This window comes from Mirounga angustirostris, unplaced genomic scaffold (assembly GCF_029215605.1).
Source record: "Mirounga angustirostris isolate CCGP_5_RB_7025 unplaced genomic scaffold, mMirAng1.0.hap1 SCAF_1, whole genome shotgun sequence".
In the NCBI taxonomy this organism is placed as follows: Eukaryota; Metazoa; Chordata; class Mammalia; order Carnivora; family Phocidae; genus Mirounga; species Mirounga angustirostris.
In genome coordinates, this window is record NW_026991709.1 from 169,999,624 (window position 1) to 170,024,700 (window position 25,077).

The 25,077-nt window shown below is 43.2% G+C and overlaps 1 protein-coding gene across 8 annotated transcripts in view; it reads right to left on the minus strand.

Annotated features, from left to right (window-relative positions):
* Positions 1 to 25,077, minus strand: part of ITPR1 (inositol 1,4,5-trisphosphate receptor type 1) — a 338,656-nt gene that overhangs the window by 301,706 nt on the left and 11,873 nt on the right. For all 8 annotated transcript variants that reach the window (XR_010412086.1, XM_064593522.1, XM_064593523.1 and 5 more), the window contains exons 3-4: positions 15,894 to 16,001; positions 11,451 to 11,521 (exon numbers count right to left, since the gene is read on the minus strand). Coding sequence is in view for 7 of the 8 variants with exons in the window: in XM_064593522.1 (XP_064449592.1) it covers positions 11,451 to 11,521; positions 15,894 to 15,985 (163 nt within the window). In the remaining variant the exon portion in view is untranslated. The remainder of the gene's footprint in view (positions 1 to 11,450; positions 11,522 to 15,893; positions 16,002 to 25,077) is intronic.

A 25,077-nucleotide genomic window follows, 5' to 3' on the forward strand; every position in this document is an offset into this window, starting at 1 on the left:
AGAGGCTCTGATCAAGGCTGTGCACACAGAAAAAAAGGCCTGATGGCTTCTCTTCAAAAAGCCACAAGCTCTAGAGCTCCCTCTTAATTATGAGGTGCACTCCATAAAATCTAAGACATTCAGAAAGGTTATAAAGTGTGGCTATGGATACCTTTGTATAATCCCCATACCGAAATATTACAACAGACAGCAGTGTTCTACAAGACGGCAAGGGCTGTGTTTGATCTTCCTGAGAGAAGCTGCTGCTGAGAGCTGCTAATTGCAGATGTACTCATGACAGCTCCTCAGTTACTACTTACTGAGTGCTCAGCTTGTGCTCAGCATGTGGTTAAATGTGCACCACCTCAGCCTAAAACAATCCAATCAGTTCCATACTATTATTAACCATAGTTACCAATCAGAGAAATAAGGTTTAGAGAGATTAAGTAATTTGCCCATGGTCACACAGCTTATTAAGGAGTAGGGTAGGTACCTGACTCCACATCTGATTCCAAAGCCAACCCTCCTAACCCCCATGCTCCATGGCCTCCCCAATATACCTAACATACTCATCAAAACTAGACTCAGCAGGAGCTTGACTCAGGGTTTTGTTTTTTATATTCATTCACCTTTTCCAGTATTCAATAATTCCATCTTTCCACTACTATGCAGTGTTCTCTGTTGGTTAGACATTGGATCCCTGAGAGGTTCTCATTTGGAGCGTGTATCTGTTCTCTCCCCAGCTGTTTGCTGACCCAATGCCCCCAACCACAAGGCTTCCACAGGGAGCAAAAACAGAAGAAACAGCTGGGTCCTTTGGTGGGAAAACAGACCCTTATGGTCAAATGGGATCGTCTACCTAACCTCTGTCCCCAAGCTGAAATTCCCTCTTCAAAATCCCTGACAAATGGTTAGTCTCCTTTGAATGAGAGGAAACTCAATTATTTGAAGCAGGCCTCTTCCCTGAGCAATAGCTTGGCACTTAGAATCAAGTTCCTTAAATCTGAAACTCTGCCTCTGGTCACTTTTATCTGCTGGCCCTAATTCTCTATTGTTCTGGGCTCAGGACCTCCATCTTCCATATGATAGCCCTAAAGTAAGGGAAGACTGACAGCTGGTCCTTAGAGCCTTACAAGAGTATGGCAGCTTGTCAGAAACGCCAGAATCTCAGGCCTCACCCCAGACCTACAGAATGGGAATCTGCATTTTTAACAAGATGCCCAGGTGGGTTCTATACACATTTGTTTCAGAAGCAATGCCTTAGAGGGCTCTGTTCATTCATTCTACAATACCTAAGAGCCTACTATAATCCAGGACCCGTGCAAAGCCTCAGGGGAGACAGGCCTGGTTTCTGACCTCACAGTTAGCTGGAGTTGGGTAGGAGTGAGGTCATAAACCAGCCATAAGAGCAAACAGTTTTACAGCATGTAATAGGGGCCAGGAGCTCCTTTAAGTACTTCACACAGATTAGCTCCTTTGGTCCTCACAAAAACACTGTGAGGCACATACAGTCATATCCCCATTTTCAAGACGAATAAATAGAGGTACTGAGAGACTAAATAATGAGTCCATGGTGACATGACCAGCAAAATGCAGAGCCAAAAGAGTCAAACCCAAGCAGTCTGGTTTCAGTCTTTGAAAAGGAGAAACAGCTTATCTGCACACAAGGGGTTGGCGAAGATAGTCCAGAGGGGACGTTTGAGATTTGAAGGATGGGTGGGCATCAGGGAGACCGGGGGTCCCAGAAAGAACGACAGAGATGGGGAGATCACTTCAGCGAGAAGAAAAAGGGCATGCAAAGGCCCAGAGTGTAGAGCAAGCACAGTGACTGCCAGGAAGAAATCAATCAGTCTGGTAGGAGCACAGGACGTGGCGTGGGACTGCAGATGAGGTCGAGAGGTAAGCAGAGTGACTCATGCAGGGCCCTGTGAACCCTGGAAGTATGCTGTGTATCCTAAGCACAACTAGGGAATAGCCCGGGGCTCCACCCAGCCAGTGACATCATCAGATCTGCATTGATTCCTGTGGCTGCAGTGAATGGTGGGTCAGAGGGGGGCCCCACACTTGGGCACACAAAGGAGGCAAAGAGGGAAATGCAGAAACCAGCAAGGAGGCCAGTGCAGGAACTTAAGTGAGAAATGTTCCAGCTGGCCTAAAATGTCTTTTAAGTTCTCTCCATCACTCTTCGTGCAACTTCAATGCAATCATTTTGTGATCCATCCTCCTGGTTACCCCTCCCTGAGTTTTATTCCCACTGAGCAATATGCCCCTTAAATGTGGAACCCAGGAGTTGGTAAGAGATCCCAAATGTTTCCTAAGCAGCGCACCTCTATTCATCTACTAGAGTGGTTCACTGGAGACTCTGCAGCCCTCCAGATGTGGGTTCAAATTCTGAGTCTAGCTTGGTGACCGACCCTTTCTGGGTTCGGGGTCCCCAACTGTAAAATGGGGATAATACCACCACCCACACCATAGGGATGCTCTGACAGACAAGAGCAAAAGCATGCCATGGGCCTACCAGGAGGCTAGGCACCAAAGAGAAGGTCTTTAACCAAGATTTGTTTTTCATGATCGTGAATTTAGTGAAGACAAGGAATCTCAAAACTATAGGTATCAGAGAGAGAAGAGAGATCCAACAATGGGGGGTCAAAGAGAAGGCACCCTCAGAGGGTAAGTCCAGTCCACTGTTCCAGGGAGAAGACAAATCAACTATAAAAAAATCTTTTCAGAAGTGCCAGACTTGGGTAATGTGGAAAGAGACAATAAAACAGCATCCATGTTAAAAAGTCAGTTGTTGACCTAAAAGGTCACCAGCAGAAACACTAGTAGCAATGGGCAAACTGAAAACTTTTTCAGAAAAAACATGAATTCCTTCCCAATCAGCTTTTAACTAAGGACCAACATTACAACAGGCCCTGGGCCAAGAGTGCAGGGTAAGATCTGGTCCCTCCAGGTGCCCCAAAATCTAGCTATGGAGACAAAAATAGCAAACAGCTGTGTAAACACCATACTCCAGGTTGGTAAGCAGGCAGGCAGTTCATGCCTCTAGTATATAGATATTCACTCCCGTGTCAGTGCATCTCAGGAGGACTTATTTTGGGGTAGTAGAAGAGGAAATGGAGTAAGAAATCAGCAATTTAGTGAAGGAATAGTTGAAGACCAGTCCCCTTCTTTTTTTTTTTTTTTTTTTAAAGATTTTATTTATTTTTATTTGAGAGAGAGAGAATGAGAGACAGAGAGCACGAGACGGAAGAGGGCAGAGGGAGAAGCAGACCCCCTGCTGAGCAGGGAGCCCGATGTGGGACTTGATCTCAGGACTCCAGGATCATGACCTGAGCCGAAGGCAGTTGCTTAACCAACTGAGCCACCCAGGCGCCCCAACCAGTCCCCTTCTAAAAGCAGTTTTAGGGGCACCTGGGTGGCTCAGTCGTTAAGCATCTGCCTTCGGCTCAGGTCATTATCCCAGAGTCCTGGGATCGAGCCCCACATTGGGCTCCCTGCTCAGTGGAGAGCCTCCTTCTCCCTCTCCCTCTGCTGTTCCCCCTGCTTGTGCTCTCTCTCTCTCTCTGTGTCAAATAAATAAATAAAAATCTTTTAAATAAATAAATAAATAAATAAATAAATAAATAAATAAATAAAAGCAGATTTAGTAGGTATTAGGAGGTTTTCTGATATCAGACTATCTGGGTTCAAAGCCTGGCTCTACCATTTCTACCTATGTAATCCTGCATCAGATATTCAATATTTTGTGCTTCAGATCCCTTATCTATAGAAGGTTAACTATGGCTGTCTTATGGGGTTAAACAGATTAATGTATACAAAGGTAAGTATACAAATTAAATAGATTACTTGATGTATATATGCGCTATATAAGATATTCACTATTATTTATAGAAAACAGAAAACACAAGGTAACAGGCAAATAATAAATAATACTACTTTTTTAATCTATGGCCCAAACACAGCTGCCTAGCCTAAAAGTGCGTGTGGAAACCCAGGCCATGTCCCAATCCCAATTTTGACACAAAATTGTTCTTGGACCCCAGGAGATTAAATCTAATTTCCATATCCGTCAAAAAAAAAAAAATGAAAGTTATCTTAAGCTCAAGTGATTAACCACATATCTTCATCAATGTTCTGAAGACAGGATTATAAAAGCCTTTGCCTAAAGAAAAAGTCTTTAATCAACCAGTGTTCTCCTTTCGGGAGAACCATGAACAGTCTGATAATATGACCCCATTACACACACTCACCATCCCAATGGAAGAAGCCACGACAGCAGTACTGAGACTCAGTTAGATGACAAAGTAAAAGTACCCATTGCACTGGAAGTATTTTAGGCATTGAAGCTGAAAACTGTTCTCCATTAGCAAATGAATTATCACCGGTAAATGAATTATAGAACAGGGGTCTGGGGCCTAACTTCCATGGGTGACTCTGATATTCACAAAGGAAGCTATCCAAGGCATCCGAGTAAGCAGAAGCTCTCTTGTGCCCATGTGTGTAGGACGCCCAGAGCCTTCAGAGATGCAACTCAAAGCTTCGAGCAAGCAGGCAGAAATCCAGTGAGGGACACATGCAGCAGTGTGTGGGACTCCAGCATAATCAAGCAGCAGGCATCAGCCCAGTGAATGTGTGACACACTGTGAGCATTCTATGTTGCCTGGGGAATGGATTTAAATTACAGTGTTGTTCCCTTTAAATGGAGTCTGTTGGTACGAGCTTGAGATAAGCTGGTAAATCTGAAATGACGATTATAAAAAAACCTACTAATCTTTTTATTAAATTTGAATTGATTTTGTGAACACAAAGTCAAAAGAGACTTTCTACAAAGCAACTGCACGCATGCGCATGTACACATAAAACCTTCAATATGCCTCAAAGCATATCCTTAACAAGCACCTAAAACAGACGGATTTTTCTGCCTTATTTAACAAGATAAGCAGAAACTAACTCCTTAACCCCCACTTTGAGAGGCCCGTCATGGATTAGAATCAAAAGAACAAACAAATTTTAAGTTAGGCCCTCCCCTTTGCATGTGGGTACTTAAAACTAAGATATGGGTTCGTTCCTTCAATGCGTTGCCAAAAGAAAGAAAGAATGTTGCCTAGCAACAATTAAGACAATGTGCAGCAAAGGAGGGTGGTTTGAAAGAAAGCTAAACCAGTGAGTTTGTTATGGTCACCGTAGTCCAGAGGCCTTTGCAACCCAAGACCTAGCTGTGTCCCCATCTGGCCCCAGAGTAAGGCCTGGCTGTTTCCATCCATTTGTCTTATCTTGACCGAGAACTGAGAAGATCTGCAACCACAAAGAAATAAGAACCTACTTCTGGACAGCATGAGACTCCTGAACATCAATGCCCTCTTGTGAAATGTTAACTGGCCTGTTTCTGGCACCGGTCACAAAGCTTCAAGCTGGAAGAGATCTTGGAAGTTACTTCACCTATATCCCACTTAACAGATAGGGAAACTGAGGCCTGGAGAGATGGAATGACTCCCCCACGGTATCACAGCAGCTAGCTGCAGACCCTGGGCTGGACAGTGGCTCTCAGGTCAGAAGGGGCTCTTCACCCCAGCCTTAGCAGTTTTCCCACATGGGCTAAGAACCACTGCCTACCTCAACCGAAACACAAGCAAGATAATGATCAGGTAAGTAGGCGGCAGGTACTCAAATACTTCTTATCCCCCCAACCATGAATGATGCCATTCTTATTTGAGGCCCCTTTCAAAGCTGCTGGGGGACTGCAAGAGCTTGCCTGAGATGTGAAACCCCTTTCAACCAAGACATCCTAACTCAGTCCACAAGCCCCCTAATAGGTGGGCTGACGTAGAGTAAGCACTCTGGGACTGAGGAAAATCACAGTGAAAGTGACAAGGGCACAAGGGCTTTAGGTCCAAGAGTGGTTTGTTGTAGCCAAGCAACATACTCTTCTTCCCAGGATCGTCCCAAGACTGTGATTCCAGGCTGTCACTGTTTTAAGCGGGACACTTGCTGAGCAATCAGGAGTTGTCAGTCAACTTGGAGATACCCAGAGACGGGGTTATACCGGCCCAGACCTCCATTCCCACTACAAACAGGACTCAAGTTGTAGGTAACATGCTGTGTATCCCACAGACTGTCCTGGTGGTAGTTAAAAACGCATTAAGTCGAAAGGATCCAGTGCTTTCACCTTCTCATTTGGCTTTCTTCCTCATTTAAATGGTCCTAAATCCAAGTTAAGAGCTTCAGCAGATAGCAGAAGAAAAGTAATAACTTGGCCCATTTTCATTTAGAGACTGGAGGTGACAGGGTTCACAGCTTGAAGAAACCCTAGTGCTTTGTGTGGAAAAGGGCCCACAGGGCACAGAAGAGTAAAAGCACTGCACCCGGGCCTTTGGAAGAGGGTTCTGGCCTCACTCTCTCACATGTCATAAGACACTGGGCCAGATGCTCAACACTCATCAGCCAAAATGGCATCAGGCACCCTGGGCTGAGGAGGTGCTGCAGAGCTAAACCAGAGAGTGAACATGAGAAGTATCATCATCCACTTTGCACCAGCAAACTACAGACTGGAGGGGCAATTTTTACACTTTGTTCAAAGATCCTTCATGTGCTTTGCCTCTACTTGCATATAAAGAGCTGCAGTGTGAACAACAATTTACTCTAAACAAGTTCCTCAGAGATGTTAAGTGTGCATGGGCATTGACTTCCGTGAGAAGGTATCTTTCCTTCCTCGACTATAAAGAGCTGGTACACGGGAGGTGTCTGATAATGTTTGGGGAATGAATGATAATCATTCTAAGTGACATGCAGCTAACTATGGGCAAGTTACTCAATTTCTTAGAATACCCATTTCCTCATCTGCATAATGGGAACATCAGTAGCTATACCTCATGAGTAGGTTACATGGATTAAAAGAGATAATCCATGGGAAGCGTTCAGCACAAAGTAAATGCTCTATTCATGTTGGCTACTATTATTTATAATGTGGGTCTGTTTCTCCATAAAACCCTAAGACTCCTGAAAGCAAGGGGGACTATGTAACTCATCTTGTCCCCTCATCAGCAAGGCCAACAGCTGGGACACAGCAGGGCTTCAATGTCCCCTGAGCTGAACACCCATTTTCACGACACATTAGCTGAGCAGGTTATTTTGCTTGAAAGCAACTTGATTGGGGGAAGAGAGAAACATGGGACAAGAAAAATACTTACCTTGAACACCCACACTCTCAGCCTGATCTCTGACCTCTGCCCCAATTCATATAAACCATGGAATGATCTCAGAATGCTTCCTTTCTCCTCACCTTTCCCTGCCCAAACTTCTCCCTACATTAAGCTGAGCTTCCTTGCAAACAACTTTTCTTCTGAAACTAAGGGGTTCCTGCAAGGTTAAAAACTTCTCACTCTTTGCTCACATTGATATGGTAGCATCTGTCCAAGATTATAACAACAACAACAAAACACAAAAAACTGGGGGCCAAGATTGACCTCTTGAACTAAATGGAGAAGATGAAGTTTTGAGGGTAAGAACTTGGCCATTGCCCCAATCTGAAAAAGCAGATTACACAATAAATGGCATGTTCAACACTAATGCCTATCTTATTTCCCAAGAGCCCCAGGCCTTGTTTCTCCTCCAACACCCCTGGAAGTCACATTTAAAACAGTAAAGGTTCTGGGATCAAAGCAAGACTGGTAGTTAATTTCCTTCTTTTCTTTATAGAAGACGCCATTATATTTAGTAGGGGAAAGGGACAGCTGGGGGTGGAAAAGGAAAATGTCATCTAGAGAAAGAATTCCATAACCACAAAGTTTCTACTGCTGGTTTCAATCTGATGTCTCTCTTCCTTTTTTCTTTCAAAATTATGAGCAAAGCCAGCACAAATCAGGGAGAAGAGAGATTCTGTCTTACCTGCCATGGACACTGGTGCTTCCTAATGGTACCACATTAGCTAAAGGACTAAAGTGACTGAATTCATCTACATCGCTGCTCTTCTCATCACCTAGAGGACAGGGGCCATTGACCAAAATTCATGTGGACAATGAAGGAGGTCTTGGCTTAAGTGAACCAGATATGCACCCAGTCTTTCCTTCCTATAGATGAAGTCCAGGGTGGAAGATACATTCAAGGGAATCACCAAAAAAAAAAAAAAAAAAAAAAAAAAGGCAATTCACTTGGTAATGTACTTTTACCCATCAGAAAGAAGTGTGTTCAAGATTTTAACTCTTTTGCATCTACTGGGGAAAATAACAGCTACCAGTTACTGACCAGATCTTGTGTACCAACCACGTACTCTATTTGGTTCTTTGGCCATATTATCTTCAATCCTATTACCTTTACAGGGAAAGAATTCTTCCCTCCCACCCATTTTATAGGTAAGGAAACAAGCTCAGAAAAATTAATCTATCAAGGCCACTTAGCTTATATATGGGAACGCCAGGACTCAAATCTAGGCCATTGGGTCCCCATGCACACCCCTACCCACAAAAGCATTAGACACAAAAATGAGAAACAATATTCTCATATCATTAAAGGATTCATGCATAGGATTCCCTTCTGCCACCATTTAGGAGTGTGAGCCTCTGTGCTAAGTACTGGGAATGAAAAGAAAACCAAGCCTCACAGAGGTTAAGCAATTGTCCAGGGTCACACAGCTACTTGGATTTGAACCCAGAAAGCCTGATCCTAGGGCCTATGCTATTCACCACGAGGGTGGCAGGTTTCAAGAGGAGCTCACAAAATTAAAAAACCCCAAGTCAGAAGCCACAGGGAGCATTACATAAATAGGCCTTTGGTTTCCATTTACTTAAGAACAGGTTATGATGGTTCTCAATATAGGAAATAAGTTGGCAAGGAAACAATGGAAGCAACAACAAATTCAAATGACTAAATGTAGCTCTGCTGATTGCTCAGATAAAGACTCCATCATCCTAGCCGGCTGCTTGCCAGCATCTCACTTTTCCATATGTTTGTTAAACTCCAGGGTGTAATGGCACGGCAAGGAAATGGACTAGAAATGCCTCTAAATTGTCCAACTGCCCTATGCACAATTTCTAAATATCAAAATTACTTCAACTTCAAAATACACTTGTATTTGGAAAGGCAATAATCGCTTCCAAAAGAGAAATCGGTTTCTTCATTTTAGGAAAAAAAAAAATTATTTTTTTTTTTTTCAAAGAATGCTATACTAGAACTGAAGGGCTGCTTTGGAAAGTGTTTAAATCCTCATTGCCCAGATTCCAAGGGGGAGATCTCCAAGACCCTCTGCCTGGGCCCCTCACCTGCATGCCGAGGGCCTCGGGTGCAGCATGAGGAATCTAGGCAGTCCTGACCTACATTTGCAAAGCCTGCAGCAGGGCTTGTTTGGAACCAGATTTTCCCACAAGTGCAAAGCACCTCACCACCTAGAAACCTTTATTTTTAATTTATGAGGAAAAGCAGTCAACATATATCAGGTCACTGTCATGTGACCACCTGTAGAACCAGGCTGGGCCATAAACAAAGTTTGGTTCTTTCCAAACGGACTCTATCAGACTGTCACTTTTACCTCAGAACAGTCCCTTCAATCGGCCACCAGATATCTATCGAAGCACCAGGCACTTTGACCCTAGTGCCAGGAAAATATGTCTTCTGACTTGCCCTGGCTATGGTCCTGTTTATTTTAACATTCTAAACCCCGTATTCAAATAGCCACTAGTTCACTTTGTACAGGGCATGAACATCTTTCCCAGGTTCCTTTCACAGCTAGCAGGCCTGTGAGCAGAATGGGGTAAGAGCTCACACTGAATCCAAGCAATGAGCGCCTTCCACTTGGCTCCAGCTGCATAAGCCACACTCCAACCAGCTCACCCCTAAGTAATAAAGCCAGGAGTTTATAGCCCAGGCTCTATTAGCAGTGGTGCTTAACCTTGGCCATACAGAAGAATCACCTGGGAAGCTTTAAAAAAAAAAGAAGAAAGGAAACCATCAATGCCAAATTAAATGACCATCCTTGAGGTTGGAACTTCAACATCAGTTTTCCAAGTCCCCCAGATGATTTTAGCCAAAGTTGAGACCTACAGCTCCTACTCCATCCATCACCAGCTGTGTGACCTCAGACAAGACACTTAACCTCAACCTTTGAGGACTTCAATCCCCTCACAGGGTGGACAGATGAACCCATGAGCTAAAAATGTACACAGAACCCTTAGCACAGCACCTGGCACAGAGTCTACTGATCCTGGCCCTGTTAAAAAGATAAACTGAGGCATATTTTATTATTCAGTGTAAAGAATTAATTCTGTAAGTAACTGCCTGGATTATTATTATTAGATCAAATCTTTGGTTTCTGCTGCATTCAGGATTCTGTTCTGGAAAAAGCCACAGAGGAAGGATTGGAAAGAACAGGCCGCAGGGGCCACAGCTGCTCAGGATCCTGTGGCACAGGGCTTATGGCAACAATTTTCTTTTTCAACAGTCCCCCTCACCACCTCCCAGGTGAAAATATTCTCTTGATAGTCTCATGCCAACTGGATGCAGTTCAACATCAAACATCTTCTAAATGGCTTCTCTCCATCTGAACGTCTGCCTTCTATTTTATTCTAATTCCTTTAGCTTTTACCCAAAAAAGTCAAACAGTTTCTACATCAACTAACAGTAAGAACTTTTCACTCAAATGATGTAACCTAAAAATGGCAAGATTTGAGCCCTTTGGGACTAAGGCCATGAGTCAAATACTAACCCAATGGGTTCTCAACCCCAACTCAATATTAAAAAAAAAATCACTTGGCAAGCTTAAAAAACAAATGCCAGTGCCCAGGCCCATACCTCGAGAGATTCATTTGATTGGTCTGGAGTGGGGCCCTGAGTATCTGTTTAATTTTAAATCTCTCTCAGGTAATTCTACTATGCAGCTGGAGTTGAGAACTATGAACCACAAAAGCAAAGAAGAAAAACAAATTGTTTAACATCTTAACATCCCAACTATATTTTAAGCACCTTCTGGAATAAACTAAAGCTACCTTCAGAGGAAGATACCAAATATAAGAGGCCTAAAAAGAAAGCCAGTAGTGGGAAGCTACTGGTAGGAAGGCTATCCTGAGTAGGTCTTTTAACAAAAACTAAGGGCAATAACCGACACCTTCTCCCTCCAGGTTGAAGCATCTAAGAATACCAGAGCCCCCAAAGGCAGAGTGAGATCTGCTGCAATAACATATGTTCCTTGTGACGAGATCCATAAATCCTATTTGTTTAAGGACATAGTTGCACAAATGTAAGGCTTTAAGCTTAATTTGCACTGATCAACATGTATGCAATATACAAATGAAGGCTCTAATTCCAATCTTGACACTGAACTTACACATTGTCAAAAGGTCACAAAGCTTGGAATTAAAATCATACTTTAAAAACTATAAGTAAATAAACCTACAATTGCTTATTAAACACACACACACACAGCAACACATCTGATGAATTTTCAAATGAGGGAGGTGCCCACTCCAAGGTCATCAACTTACCTCTGAATTTCTTGGGTGGATTATTAAGGTCCCCGGCTTCTGGCTGTACAACGCAACGATCATCAACCAGGCTGTGAAGACAAGGATAAATGCTATATCAAGCCAAGTCTAAGGAAACAAAACCTAAGCACTATGCAAAAATTGAACATCCAGTGCTGTTCCTGTACAAAACTTAGATGACCATGTTCTCCTGCCAGGGGCCTGTTTACGCTACAGGTTTCCCATGCAGGGAGCTAAACCTAATCCAAAAGCCCAGGTTCTGCTTCTGCAATGCACATATTAACCTACTGTTTTCTGTGGCTCTTTTCCCTTAACCATATCCATGATGGATTTGAGCAAAATGTTGAAGTCGGGAGGCGTACCAAGGAGTGAACGCATTCAGCTCATGGTAGCTGAGGGGTTCATTTGGTGCCAGGCACAGTGCTGGGTCCTGCAATGTGAGGATGAATATGAACCAGGCCCTGCCCTGAGGGAGCTCAAGGCTAGTGCAAGAGCCACAAAAGCAAATTAATAAAGAGAATATACCCTCAGGGCTATAGAGAAAGAAGAACAAAATACAGCCAGGAACTAACTGTGCCCGAGGCCATCTGAGAAGCTGCCCACAGAGAGAATCATATGGAATTACTGGAAATCGAAATGGAGGTGGGGAAAGTGCAAAACGTTATAAATAAACAACCAGGCCCAACTTATATACAGACCCAGTATTTAGAAGTGCAGACTGACCAAACTAACGTGTACAATTCTTTTAGAAGAACAGATTTAAAATAATGTGCTTTTTGAACAGATGAGGAAATTGAGGCTGAGAAGTTTATTTTTATTTTTTTAAGATTTTATTTATTCATTTGTCAGAGAGAGAGAGCACAAGCAGGGGGAGCAGCAAGCAGAGGGAGAAGCAGGCTCTCGGCCGAGCAAGGAGCCCGATGTGGGACTCGATCCCAGGACCCCAGGATCATGACCTGAGCCGAAGGCAGACGCTTAACTGACTGAGCCACCCAGGTGTCCTGAGGCTAAGAAGTTTAAATGACTTATCCAAGTTCCTAAAACAGGTATTGGTCATTTGCCAAGTGACCACAGAACTTGCTGACAACCAATATACTATGGTTTTCTGGGGTTTCTTCCATTAGTCTGTGCTGCTCCTTATCCCAAAGGCAAGGCACCATTAAATAGTTTGCCTTTACTCTTACTGCCCCTTCCTCCAAAATTCCATTTCACCTCCTAAAGTCTGGCCTGTCTTTCAGGACTGACTCAGGGCCCCCATCTTCACCACGAAGGCCCTCCTCCTGAGCCTTTCCTGGAGCCGGCATTCCCTGCCTCTCCTCACCTCATTGAATGAAGCACAAATGGTGCAGTAGGCTAAGAGCTTCCTAGGGGCAGAGAAGTGCCTGCTTTTGTGGCCCAAAAGATGCCCACGGCTAGTACTTTTTCCTGCCCAGGAAAGGTGCTCAGTTATCTATGTGGTAGGTGAATCAAAGCGGCCAGAGTAGCCCACCAGCAGCTTGCTGCCTTTGGGTCTAAGACACAAGACCTCTCTCCATCAAGAAGAGGAAGAGTGTGGTCAATGGCTTGAGTTTTTATGCAAAAATCAAGAACAGAAGGTGCACATAGAAAACTTCCACCTGGAGCCCCTGTGATGTAAATACAGTAAAGCTACCAGATCTAACATAGTATATGAAGTGGTGGGAGTGCCTTGGAATCCAATACAGGGCTGGGTTAAGGGGTAAGAGAAAGGGCCCCAGTCTAGGCCAGAAGACAAATGAATTGTAGATGGCCCTTTGCCACCTACTAGCAGCTTGACAATGACTACGTTATTTCATTCCTCCTGGTCTCAGTTCCTTCATCTGTAAAATTAAAGAGCTGGTCTCAAGGAGTCTCAAGCAGGGTGATGTTCCTCACACTTTGTTTATAAAATATAGATACCAGGTCCCCATCATCCCCAGGCCTATCAAAGCTGTGTTCCAGGACAGCACCTGAGAACTTTTATTTTTAACACGTTCCTCAAGTGATTCAGAAGCACACCTCTGATACTGCATGTGAACGCACACAGGCTCTCCAAGGTCCAACTCAAGTTCTGAAGCTCAAGGAGTCAATAAAGCCATTGGGGAGGTAATCGCCATCTATACAGATGGAATGTGGCTGGGGAGCTAGATGCCAAGTTCCACAAAAACACTCAGTCACACTGGTGCTCCATAAATGTTAAAGATATTAAAAGGAAAAAGGTCAAACTTTATTTTCCAAGTCCATTTTGAACCAAAGGAATATTCATCTGAGGTAAGTATTAGAGCCCCAAATTCAAAATGGACCATCTGCACGTTAAAGAAAAAGTGGAGGGTGGGGGAGAGGGAATCTTATCAATAATTTGTTTATAATGCTTGAGGAAAACTCTTATAAAGCAAATAATTTGTACCTGATAGGAATTCTAAGAACAGATGCTCTGGAAGAAGAGGATGAAGGGAAAGGTGGCATTAAGATTTCAGGGGCTGCCACAAGTGGGCTCAGCTACCGACTGGAAGTGAGCCTGGGTGACTGGAGGGGCAATGGCACTATTACAAGAAATCGGGGCCACAGAGAAAAGATGAGGCATAAGGTGGGACTGAGGTTTCACAAGGCAGCCAGGTAAGAGCTGTGGGCAGACAGTGAGGAGGGTGGTGAGCCAATTTGCCAGAGACAGATAGTCAGGAAAGGTAGAGAATGGAAAGTCTACCCTGCCAAGGTCAACTGTTAGAAGCACTGGTCCTGGAGTCTGGAATGCTCATAGCTGTGAAACCCTGGGCAGGTGACCTCACCTCTCTGAAGCTCCAAGGTTTTTTGCCTCCATAAAGAGCAGTAATAGCGCTCACTATAAAGATGTGTTTAGGAATTAAAGGCATTATGTATGGACAGTCCTTAGCACAGTGCTGTAAACATCCACAGGATTCGTGGAAGTGGTGACCCCTGCTACTTATTACCATTGCTTTACCTGCTGAAAAACAAGAGGATGGAAGATTCCAACATGAGGGAAAGAAAAAGGAAGGAATCAGCCCAGAAGTAAAAAGGGACAATGAGAGAGGCACAAGCGGCAAAGGGCCTCTTTGCCAAAACCCACAGAAGATAAATCATGAAGGGTGGGTCTTTAGTGTTGAGAGGTAAAAAAAAAAAAAAAAAAAAAAGGTAAGGACGAAGAAACAGTCACTGGATTTGGGGATCACAGAGTCAGGGATGACTGCTTTTCATCGGATGACTTTTGAAAACAAAATTTTTATACAATGAGGTCCAATTGAGGTATACTTCTTTTTTTTTTTTTTTTAAAGATTTTATTTATTTATTTGAGAGAGAGAATGAGAGAGAGAGAGCACATGAGAGGGGGGAGGGTCAGAAGGAGAAGCAGACTCCATGCTGAGCAAGGAGCCCGATGCGGGACTCGATCCCAGGACTCCAGGATCATGACCTGAGCCGAAGGCAGTCGCTTAACCAACTGAGCCACCCAGGCGCCCGAGGTATACTTCTATATCTGAAATAATTTGCTCCTTGAGCCCGGAGTGACCTGAATGAGAGCCTGAGAGTACTCATTCTGCACAAATACCAGAGACCAAGCATGCTTTAAATAATAGCTATGATTAAAAGAAAGGCTCTGGCTACTCTAAGAATGAGGTTCTTAGAGAAGGTGTTGGCTTTCCTTTCCCACATTTGAGATCAGCTCCTGCCAAATTCAACAATTCCACCCCGGGGCCTAACTCCTCCTTTCTACACAAAGACAATCTAGACCATTCATATGTCTTCTGGAGTTAACCATCTTGATTCTCCATTCTGCTTCTTTCTGCCTTTGGGGCTATTTCACTTCTCCTTTCCTCTTCTCAACAACGGGAGGAGGAGAAGGGAGAAGATAATCAAATAAAGACACTGTGGAATGTACTTACTCTCTTAAAAGTTGGGTAAAAATTGAAGACAGCACAAAAGAACAAAAATCTGATTTACAGAACTTTGTGCAATATGTAACTTTCAAATGCACACTGCAATTTAAAATAGGCAAGGTTCTGCTTCAAAGAAGAGAGATAAGCATCGGAGAAGTTCTGGTTTTGCTTAAATGACAAACAAGTCAGCATATGAAAATAAGAGCTTTTATGAAAGCTAAAAAGCACTTCTTTGGGGTCTGTAAAAAATAATACTAAAATTTTATCCCATATACTCTGCACTTTCCCCCTTATATAAGGAATAGGAAATTATAATAAATTCTAAATTACAAGAGTCCTAATTAATGAGATATCGCACTTCCAGGACTTACAGGAAAAGAGTATTTTTGTGCCAGAGGTAAACCTGGCTAACATGAGATTTGGTATCATGATTCCAATTGCCCCTGGAAAAACCAAAGTCAAATGCTAACATTCTTATCTTAGGAAAATCCATTTTTAAGCTGGCATTAAGAGGTCTTAAAGAAATCCTGCCACACAAGATATCAGGTGCTCTTACCCCAAGGTGCTAATAAATCCATTTGTCGATCCTTCCGCGTACAGAGAACAAATGTCTCCAATATGCAGGAAACTAGACATCTTGTCAGACATGTCTTTCTCGAAAAGCCTAGACAAAGTAAAATATGCAACATTATTAGAGGGAAAGAAATGCTCAGAGGGGGAAAAAAAGTCACTGAGAGTTGGCTTAGCTCAATTTTCCAAAGCGCCCTACTTAAAAGTCAAATTTAAATGAGTGTGTGACAGGCAGGCACTTAAATGAGCCAAGCAAGGACATATGCAACAACATTTTTTTCCATATATCATTTATTTCAGGATATTCCAACTACAATAACGCTGGTTTCTAACACAACCACACCCAAATCCGATTCTACAAATTGAGGACCCTCGATAATGAATAGTGAATCTAAAGACTGCAGGGAAGTCAGCCAACAACTTGCAGTGATTAGGAGTTGGAAAGTCTGACTTATAAAACATTAACATACTCAATCTGCCTCAGGCAATGTGAAGGCAGAAGGAAACACCTGGTGTATAACTTGGGTCTGGCAGTGCCTGTGCTGAGGTACGAAAGCAACAAAATTAATAAAAGGAAACCTAGCAATAAACACCACAAAGCTCTAGTGGCCTTTTAAAAATTCAACATTTGGGGCGCCTGGGTGGCTCAGTTGGTTGGGCGGCTGCCTTCGGCTCAGGTCCTGATCCTGGAGTCCCTGGATCGAGTCCCGCATCGGGCTCCCTGCTCAGCGGGGAGTCTGCTTCGTCCTCTGACCCTATCCCCTCTCATGTGTTCTCTCTCTCTCAAATAAATAAATAAAATCTAAAAAAAAAAAAAAATTCAACAATTGTACCCACTTCATCCAAATGCTGTTTCAATTTCTTTCCTTCTCCTTCACCCAAACACTTGCAGGAGGAGAAAGGTTCTTAGCATCTGGTCCAAACCCATGTCAATGCAGGCAAGAATAATGCAGCTTAGGCCCAGTGAGAACCCCAGTCAGGAATACACACGGCTAGTTAGGGGCAGTCCTAGAAAGGGCTCTAAGTTCCAGAAAATCTCTCCACAGCCCAGAAATGATTACACACACACACACACACACACACAAGTATCAACAAAAATACTGACATGACATAGGAATAGACTTCCTGAGGGCCATAAATATTGAGGAGTGGGAGCCAATTATAAAAAACTAATTTAATATTTACAAGCTTAATCAAAAACTAATGATGTACTGTATGGTGACTAACCTAATTAAAAATAAATACAATAAAATAAAAAACAAGCTTAGGGGCACCTGGGTGGCTCAGTCAGTTAAATGTCTGACTTAATTTTGGCTCAGGTCACGATCTCAGGGTCTTGAGATTGAGTCCTGCATCAGGCTCCGTTTTGAGCCTAGAGCCCTCTTAAGATTCTCCCCCTCTACACCTCCCCCTCTCAAAGAAAGACAGACAGACATACATATATATACATACATACATAAAAATAAAAAACAAACAAACACCAAGCTCAGTGATGTGGGAAGACAGTGTGCTGGGGTGGACCCCAGCTAACTCCCCATGGCTTCATTAGGCATCTGGTGTAGATGCACAGGGTAACCCAGGTCTTCCCAGGATCTCTCCTCCAAACCCAGAGCCCCTTAAATGTCTTTTCCAATGTCTCTGCTCAAGTTCCCTGGCTAGAAATCATTCACCTGCAAAACCACAAGAGTTGTAACGGCGTGGAAAAGTATTCTCTCCTGAAATTGCTTTCTGGGCTCCAAGTTTGTTTTCCATTAAAACTGTGCAGCAATGATCATCAGGAAAGCTAGGGAAGCATTTCTCCTATTTAGAAGGAGTGCCAGATGCTGAAAAGGAACTGAAAATGAACCTCAGTTCATTGCTTGTGAGAATCTATAAGGAAAAACCAATTCCTCCAAACAACCCAGACCTGGCAAGAGAAAGACCATTTCACTGAACCTGAACTTATACCTAGAGAAAGGGAGCACAGGAGAACACATTCTCAAACAAAACAGTCAGCATCTGTAGACCGTGACAAATCATGTGCACAAGGACAATCTGCCAGCCAAGTTCCACTCTCCAGAATCGAATCTATCATTTTGTCATTTCTTCCTAATGCCCAAAGGCAAACCAATGTTTTAAACAACATCCAAAAAAGTGGCACAAATGAAAAACACTAAGGGCATTAATATTTCCCTTATGTGCTTATACTTAAAAGACTTATCATAAAGGGTCAGGAAGTCAACACAGTTCTGGGACTGATTCTTGGAAAACAAGTTCTGTTTGATTTTGATTCACACCAAATTGGTGCGTTCACACTCTGGCCTCCCCAAAGGACGCAGGGGAGTGCTGGTACAGGATCTCAGCTCAGTCAGGAGGGCCTCGTCTAGTGTGACTAACTCTGTCCTTTGGACCATTTGGCCCCAGTGGAGACCAGGCCAGGAAGTAGCAGCGTGACCCTGGTTTTCTTAGCTTTCCTCACCACCTGGTTACCTGACTAAAAGATTCCAGGCTCTTCATGGAAAGAAGCAGACACAACTCAGTGTTCTGGAGTGATGCACTCAATATTGCCTGCAGGTGATCGCTGAAACAGATGCCTAGACACAATTTTTCTCTAGCACAGCCCTGCAGTGTTACCATTTCTAATAATGATGACTAACCTTTATCGAGCATCATCATGCCCCCCCATTGTGCTAAGGCCTTTACAAATGTTCTCTTACTGAAGCCTCACGACCACCACGTGAGGCGGGTACTACTATTATTCTCATTTTATTATTGGGGAAACCAAGGTACACAGAGGTGAAGATGCCCAAGGCCAGGGTTGTAACTCAGGTCTACCTGACTCTTAAGCAGAGCTTCTCATCAACAACGACCCTTGGAACATGGGAGTAAAATGTCAACCACCCTTATTTCCTGGGTGGTAAGATTAAAAAGACCTGATTTTCTGTGTTATGCCCAATTCTATTTCTTCCTTTTTCTATTTTGGTGTTTCCTCATTTTTCCACCATGGCCACATAACACTTGGATAAGTCAGAAAAAAGAAATTAATCTTCTTCCTGACCATGTTTATTAGGTAGAAAACTAAATAATAAACTTTAGCCATATTTTACGTTTTTCCTAGAAAACAATCAGGACATCCCCCACAGTTAATGATCCTCAAATGGGCAATCTGCCAGAGGTCCCAATTTTAAAGAAAAAAAAACAAAAATGGGGGGTAGGGGAGTGCAGTTCTTTCCCAAGGGTCTCAAGCCATAAGTCTCCTCAAAAGAGACTGGGCAAAAGCCTTCCTGGTCTGCCTGGCAGCTCTAGAGGTCTCCCCTCACCTACCATTAGTTAAGTGGAAGAAGAAGAGGAGGATAAGGGAGAGAGGGAGGAGAGGTCCTGAGGCAATCACCAGCCATCCTGGAAGGAAAAACAAAGGCCAAGAAAGTGCATAGAACAGGCCTCTGGAGCCTGGAGGGGAGGAGGTGGAAAGTCAGCCAGTGTGTGATGGACCTGGCAGCAATCTTTTGGAAGACTTCCTGTTGTTCAGAACAGGGTGGGAGAACCTGTCTCTTTATCTGATCCTGGACCACTTGAGCTGGCCAACTTCTCACAGCTGGACCCAGTGCTCCCATGTTGCCCACACAGTGGCTGAGGACCCCTTAGTACAAAAACAGCCAGTGCCAACCTGCCATCTGCCTGACCCTGGGACATCAAACACTGTATCGACACCCAGGGCTCTTTGTTAATAAACTCCGAGTTGGTCCCACAACATCTATGAGAAGGGTCAGGTGGTCAGTTGCAGAGCTCCAACCTTCTCTCTGGATACAAGCTATGATTATTAGCCCAACACTGCCATCCGGCCCACTTAAACCTCTCTGCTTTTGTTTCATCTGGAAAATGAGGATAACACTTAACTATGGGGGTTGTTGTAAGGAACAGATGAAACAGTGCATGAACAGTGCTTGGTACAGAGACTGGTAGACTTTCACTCCTCAACGCTGGCTCTTTATTATTTTTTAATGAGATGAAGTGGAATTCAGGAAGATTCTAGGGCTTCAAAATTTAAACTCAGCAAAGGAAAGGATCCTCTGTTTAAAGTTGGGTGGAGGGGGTACACTTGGGTGGCTCAGTTGGTTGAGCATCTGACTTTGGCTCAGGTCATGATCTCAGGATCCTGAGATTGAGCCCTGAGTCAGGCTCCTCATTCAGCGGGGAGCCTCACACTGCCCGCTGGCTCAGCTCCAGGTCTCTGTCCACTGAAACTGCTCCCTGAGCAATGTGTAATGAAAAGGGACATTTGATTCTACTCAAAAGAATAAAAACACAAATTCAGAGAGATCCTTGGAGAACAGAAACCAGAGGTACTGGTCCTCCAAATCTCTGGTCTCAGAATCTGTGTTGCTCTTTGCCTTTTCTATACTCTCTCTGGTCATCTTGTCCCCTCTACTGACTCCTATGACTTCTATAATTCCTAAATCTATACCTCCTAAATCTGTACCTCATGGCCAACAACTACTGGGATTCAGCTCCTGGATACCAACAGCATCTCAATGTACCAAAAAGAATTTACCCGTCTGCCCAATCTGTTGCTCTTTCTCCCTATCCATGTCATCTACCACTACAAAGCCTGAAGCACCTCCAGTCTTCCCTCTCCTTATCCCTGCCACAGGGCCTTTGCCCATGTTCTTCCCTATCCCACCCCCTGCCCTAGTTAAAGCAAGATCAGTTGGTCTGGGGATGTTTTGCAAACCATTTTATTCCGATCACAATGCCTAGCACATGGTAGGTGCTGGTAAATAATTTAGCAAATAATGAAGTCTGAGCATCAAATCTTACTGATCTTAAGTTTTAGTCTATCTCTTGAATCCTCCAATTCTTTTTAACTCTTCTGCCCCCACCCAAATCTCAGCCAGGATCATTTCTCAACTGGGCTGCATAAAGACTCTCTCTGAATCCTTCTTTGCCCCCTCAATCTATTCTACACATACAACCAGCATGATCTTTTTTTTTCCCCCAGCATGATCTTTTAGACACATACATCAGACCACGTCATGCCCCTGCTTAAAACATTCCAAAATCTCTTTGGGAGTCCTCATGATCTGGTCCTTGCCTACCTCCCCCTCCTCATCTCTATGTACTCTCTATCTGCCTTCTACACTCTGGCCATGTTGAACTTTCTCCAGATCCCCCAATGTGCTAGGTGCCTTTGGACAAGCTGTAACTACTGCTTGACATTCTTCCCCACATGGTACCCTCATTACCCTAGGGTGCTACCACTGTCCGAAAATTGCTAACTCACTGGTTTGCTTATTAACTTGTCTTCACCACTAGACTGTCAGCCCATGAGGACAGGACAGCCGAATTCTTCTTTCCTACTGAATCCTAGTGCCTCGTACTGTGCCTAGGACATGACAAGCAGATTTGGACCCAAAGTAATTGTGTCATCTTATCTGTTACCTAAAAGAACGTATTTTTAGGTGATTGTTTTCCTAAAACTAACAAAAATCAAGTTTATACTGTTGGAGCAAATAGAGAATAGAGCTTTGTTAGAACTTCCAATAGATTTCTATGAGAAATTTGGGAGCCAGAAAAAAAATATCTAACTTCTGTCCCTGGCAGAGAGTACCCCTACCCCACTGACCAGCCTCTGTGTGTCTAAAAAGGCTAGTAACAGAACACTTGAGTCTGAATTCCAACTTTATGTGCTTAAGCAACTGACATAACTTTTCTGAACTTCAGCTCCATCAACCGATTAAAAGAAAAGGGGAGGAGGGAACTTTTCTTATCTCTCAGTGTCATCATGAGGGGTAAAAGAAATAATCCCCACAAAGTACTCAGCCCAATACATGGCCCTCACTAAATACTCATTTTCATATGAGACTGAAATGAAAATGTTCACTTTTCTTCCTCCAAAGCTTTCACTCACTTCTGCCCATAACTTGTCCTTCTTCTACTTGATATATGCTTCTTACTTTGTCGACACTGTTGGAAACAAATCAACACAAGTCCCAGAAAGGTTTCAATCCTCTCTAAGCCTAGGAGGTAAGTAATACTTGGGACAGGTCATCCAAGGTATTGCTGCTTTTTGGCCCCCAAACTCACCAAGACCACCAGACCTCAACTCCACTCTCATTTCTAACATCAAACCAGGCCCCTGTGGGAGGAAGGGAGGGGGTGAGGTGGAAACCTGTTCAAAGAAATAATTCAATATTTAGAACCTCTTCCACTTTGGTGTTAAGAAAGGCTAAATCACAGCCTCACTGAAAAATAAGTATATTCATATTAAGCATCAGGATAGGTTTTGAATTTTTTCTCTTTGCTAAAAGCTTTGACTGTGGCAGAAAACTCACTTATTGTAATTTTTCCCATCTATTTCTCCTGTACACATTGAACTAACTGCATTATATTCGTTTTTCTAAAAAAAAAAAAATCTCAATTCTCGCCTACACACAATTCAGAATTTAAAAGTTAGCAACTCCTGAAAAGAGACAAAATTAGAACACTTTCATTAACCACGAAGTTACCTAAGGTATCACGTAATCCTAGACAGGCAAGGGAGGAAATCAGAAGCTTTATTTACACCAAGTAATGGACCCCAAAGCCAAGGACCCAAATATTCTGATTGGAAGATTTTTATTGACACACAGAAGCAAGTCTCCTTTATTTAAGATGAAGCCACCTGGCCCTTGGGGCTATAATGCGGGGGGAGCCCCACTGACACTGCCCTTAAATTTGGTCCTTCTAAGCACTGGTGTCAGGAACTAAGCCCCCCCATACCTGCCCCCCTCCCCAGTGCACCGTTCTTTCCCTGATCTCCAAGCTCTCCAGCATTTGACCACCCAATTATTTGAGCTTTGACAATCTTATATACATCACTCAAGACATTCAAAATACTCCCCAGAGGCCTGGATTGTAATCATTTGTCTTTCTTAAACAGTTGGCTAGCAGGGAATAGCTCATCTATTTTTTTTTTTAATTTTTTTTTTAAAGATTTTATTTATTTATTTGAGAGAGAGAATGAGAGAGAGAGCACATGAGAGGGGGGAGGGTCAGAGAGAGAAGCAGACTCCCTGCTGAGCAGGGAGCCCGACGTGGGACTCAATCCCGGGACTCCAGGATCATGACCTGAGCCGAAGGCAGTCGCTTAACCAACTGAGCCACCCAGGCGCCCTAGCTCATCTATTTTTAACAGCTTCCACTTTGATGTCTTTAACACCAGATGTGATAGAACCTGAGACCAATAAAGCACTGAAACAATCTAATTTCTATTATAGGACATAACTCCATCTAAGTCCAAAAGCTACAAGGAGAACTAAGTAAGGGTTGTAGAGTAACAGCTACAAAGGGAGTTATATTTGAAGCTACTATTCTCAGACATGGAGAAGAACCCACGCTTTATTATTTTTTAATGACCCATCCCATTGCAGAACTTCTAGAATGCTTGGTATAATCTTGCCCATCTGAAAAAGATGAACGTAAGACAAGTACCACTAGCTTCCAAGTTTTCAGTGTCCTTTGCAATCCAGGAGGTGCTTTAGCTGGGAAGCAATTTTTCTTTTTCTTTTTTCTTTTTATCCCCAGAAACAGCCTAAATGCATCCCCATGCATATATTTCTAAACAAAATCCAGACTTAGGGATAATCAATTACATCCTGCTACCTAAGCCTTCAACTTCTCCATCTCTTACCTGTTCCATATCACCACCCACCTTTTAAATAACCTAGCTATCCTATTGGCTAGTGGCTCTCAGTGACACCCCAACACCCTTTCAGAGGTTCTTCAAAGTCCTAACTATTTTCATAATAACACCAACACTCTATTTACCTTTTCACTCCATCTCTCAACACGACAATGGAGTTTTCCAGAGGCTGCAGGACATGTGAGGTCTCAAAGACTGAAGGCAGAAACAGGTATGTGATATGTGACTCCAGCTATCTTCCGTTAAGCCAGATGGCCAACAATTTGCAATAATGTAAAACAGTGCCACTCTCTAATTTTTTGTTTTGTTTTGGAAAATACAGCTGTTGTTCATTTTTAAAAACTGTTACTGGGGCGCCTGAGTGGCTCAGTAGGTAAACCCTTGGTTTCAGCTCAGGTCACAGTCTCCAGGTCTTGAGTTCAAACCCCACATCGGGTTCTGCACTGGGTGTGGAGACTGCTTAAGATTCTCCCTCTCCCTCCACGCTTCCCCCCGCCCTTAAAAAAAAAATGTTACCGCATTAATGTGTGATTGGCTTATTTTTTTGTGTTGTCTCAGTATTCATTTTCTCAGTGTTAAATTCTAACGAGATAAATACAGATTGTTATAACTCATATCAACTGAAGTTTTGGGGTCCTCAGTAATTTCTAAGCATGTCAAGAGTTCCCGAGACCCAAAAGTTTGAAAAATGCTACTATAAATTTTAAGTTTGGGGTCGGCACTGGCTGTGTACTTAGGACTCATACTGCATTAATATGAAAAATTGGACAAGATTAAAATACAAAACATACAACATGCAGGACTTTAGAGAGGACCCCCTGATTTGAAACTGCCTTTTTATTCAACACATTCATGGAATACCTACTACGTGCTATCCCTGGACCAGGTGTGCAGGATATAAATAAAAAGAAGACAGTCAAGGTCCCTGTTCCCATGATGCCTATATTCTCATGAGGCAGAGAGAGAGTTTGTTTACAGGCAAGACAAATCGGGTAGTGTTAAGTACTAGGCAGAGAATTGAAACTGGATGATATGACCATGTGACAACTTACTTTTGTCTAGTCAGAGAGTGCAAGTTGAGATATTTAAGCTAAGACCTGAAAGTCAAGACAGAGGCAGTCATGCAAAAAAAAATCAGGTGGAAGAGCATTTTAGGCAGAGCCAACAGCTAGTACAAAGACCCTACAGCAGAAAAGAACTTGGCAAGTTCGAGAAACAGCCAGCCAGCCACAACGTCTGGAGCATTAATGGGAAACGAAGAAAGTGCAGGGTAAGGTCAGAGAAGAGAGAAACCAGGGCCAGTGGGACTTCCCAAGTGAGGGTAAACAGTCTGCCTTTTATTCTAAGTGTGACAGGAAGTTTATAACCTTGACCAAGTTTCTTACTCTTTCTGGAACTCAGTTTCCTCATCTGCAGAATGGGGATCATGAGAGCTTGCCTCATAAAGTTGTGTTGAGGATTAAATGTGTAAAAGAAAATAATGGGCTTACTTAGCACATAGGAAGTAAAA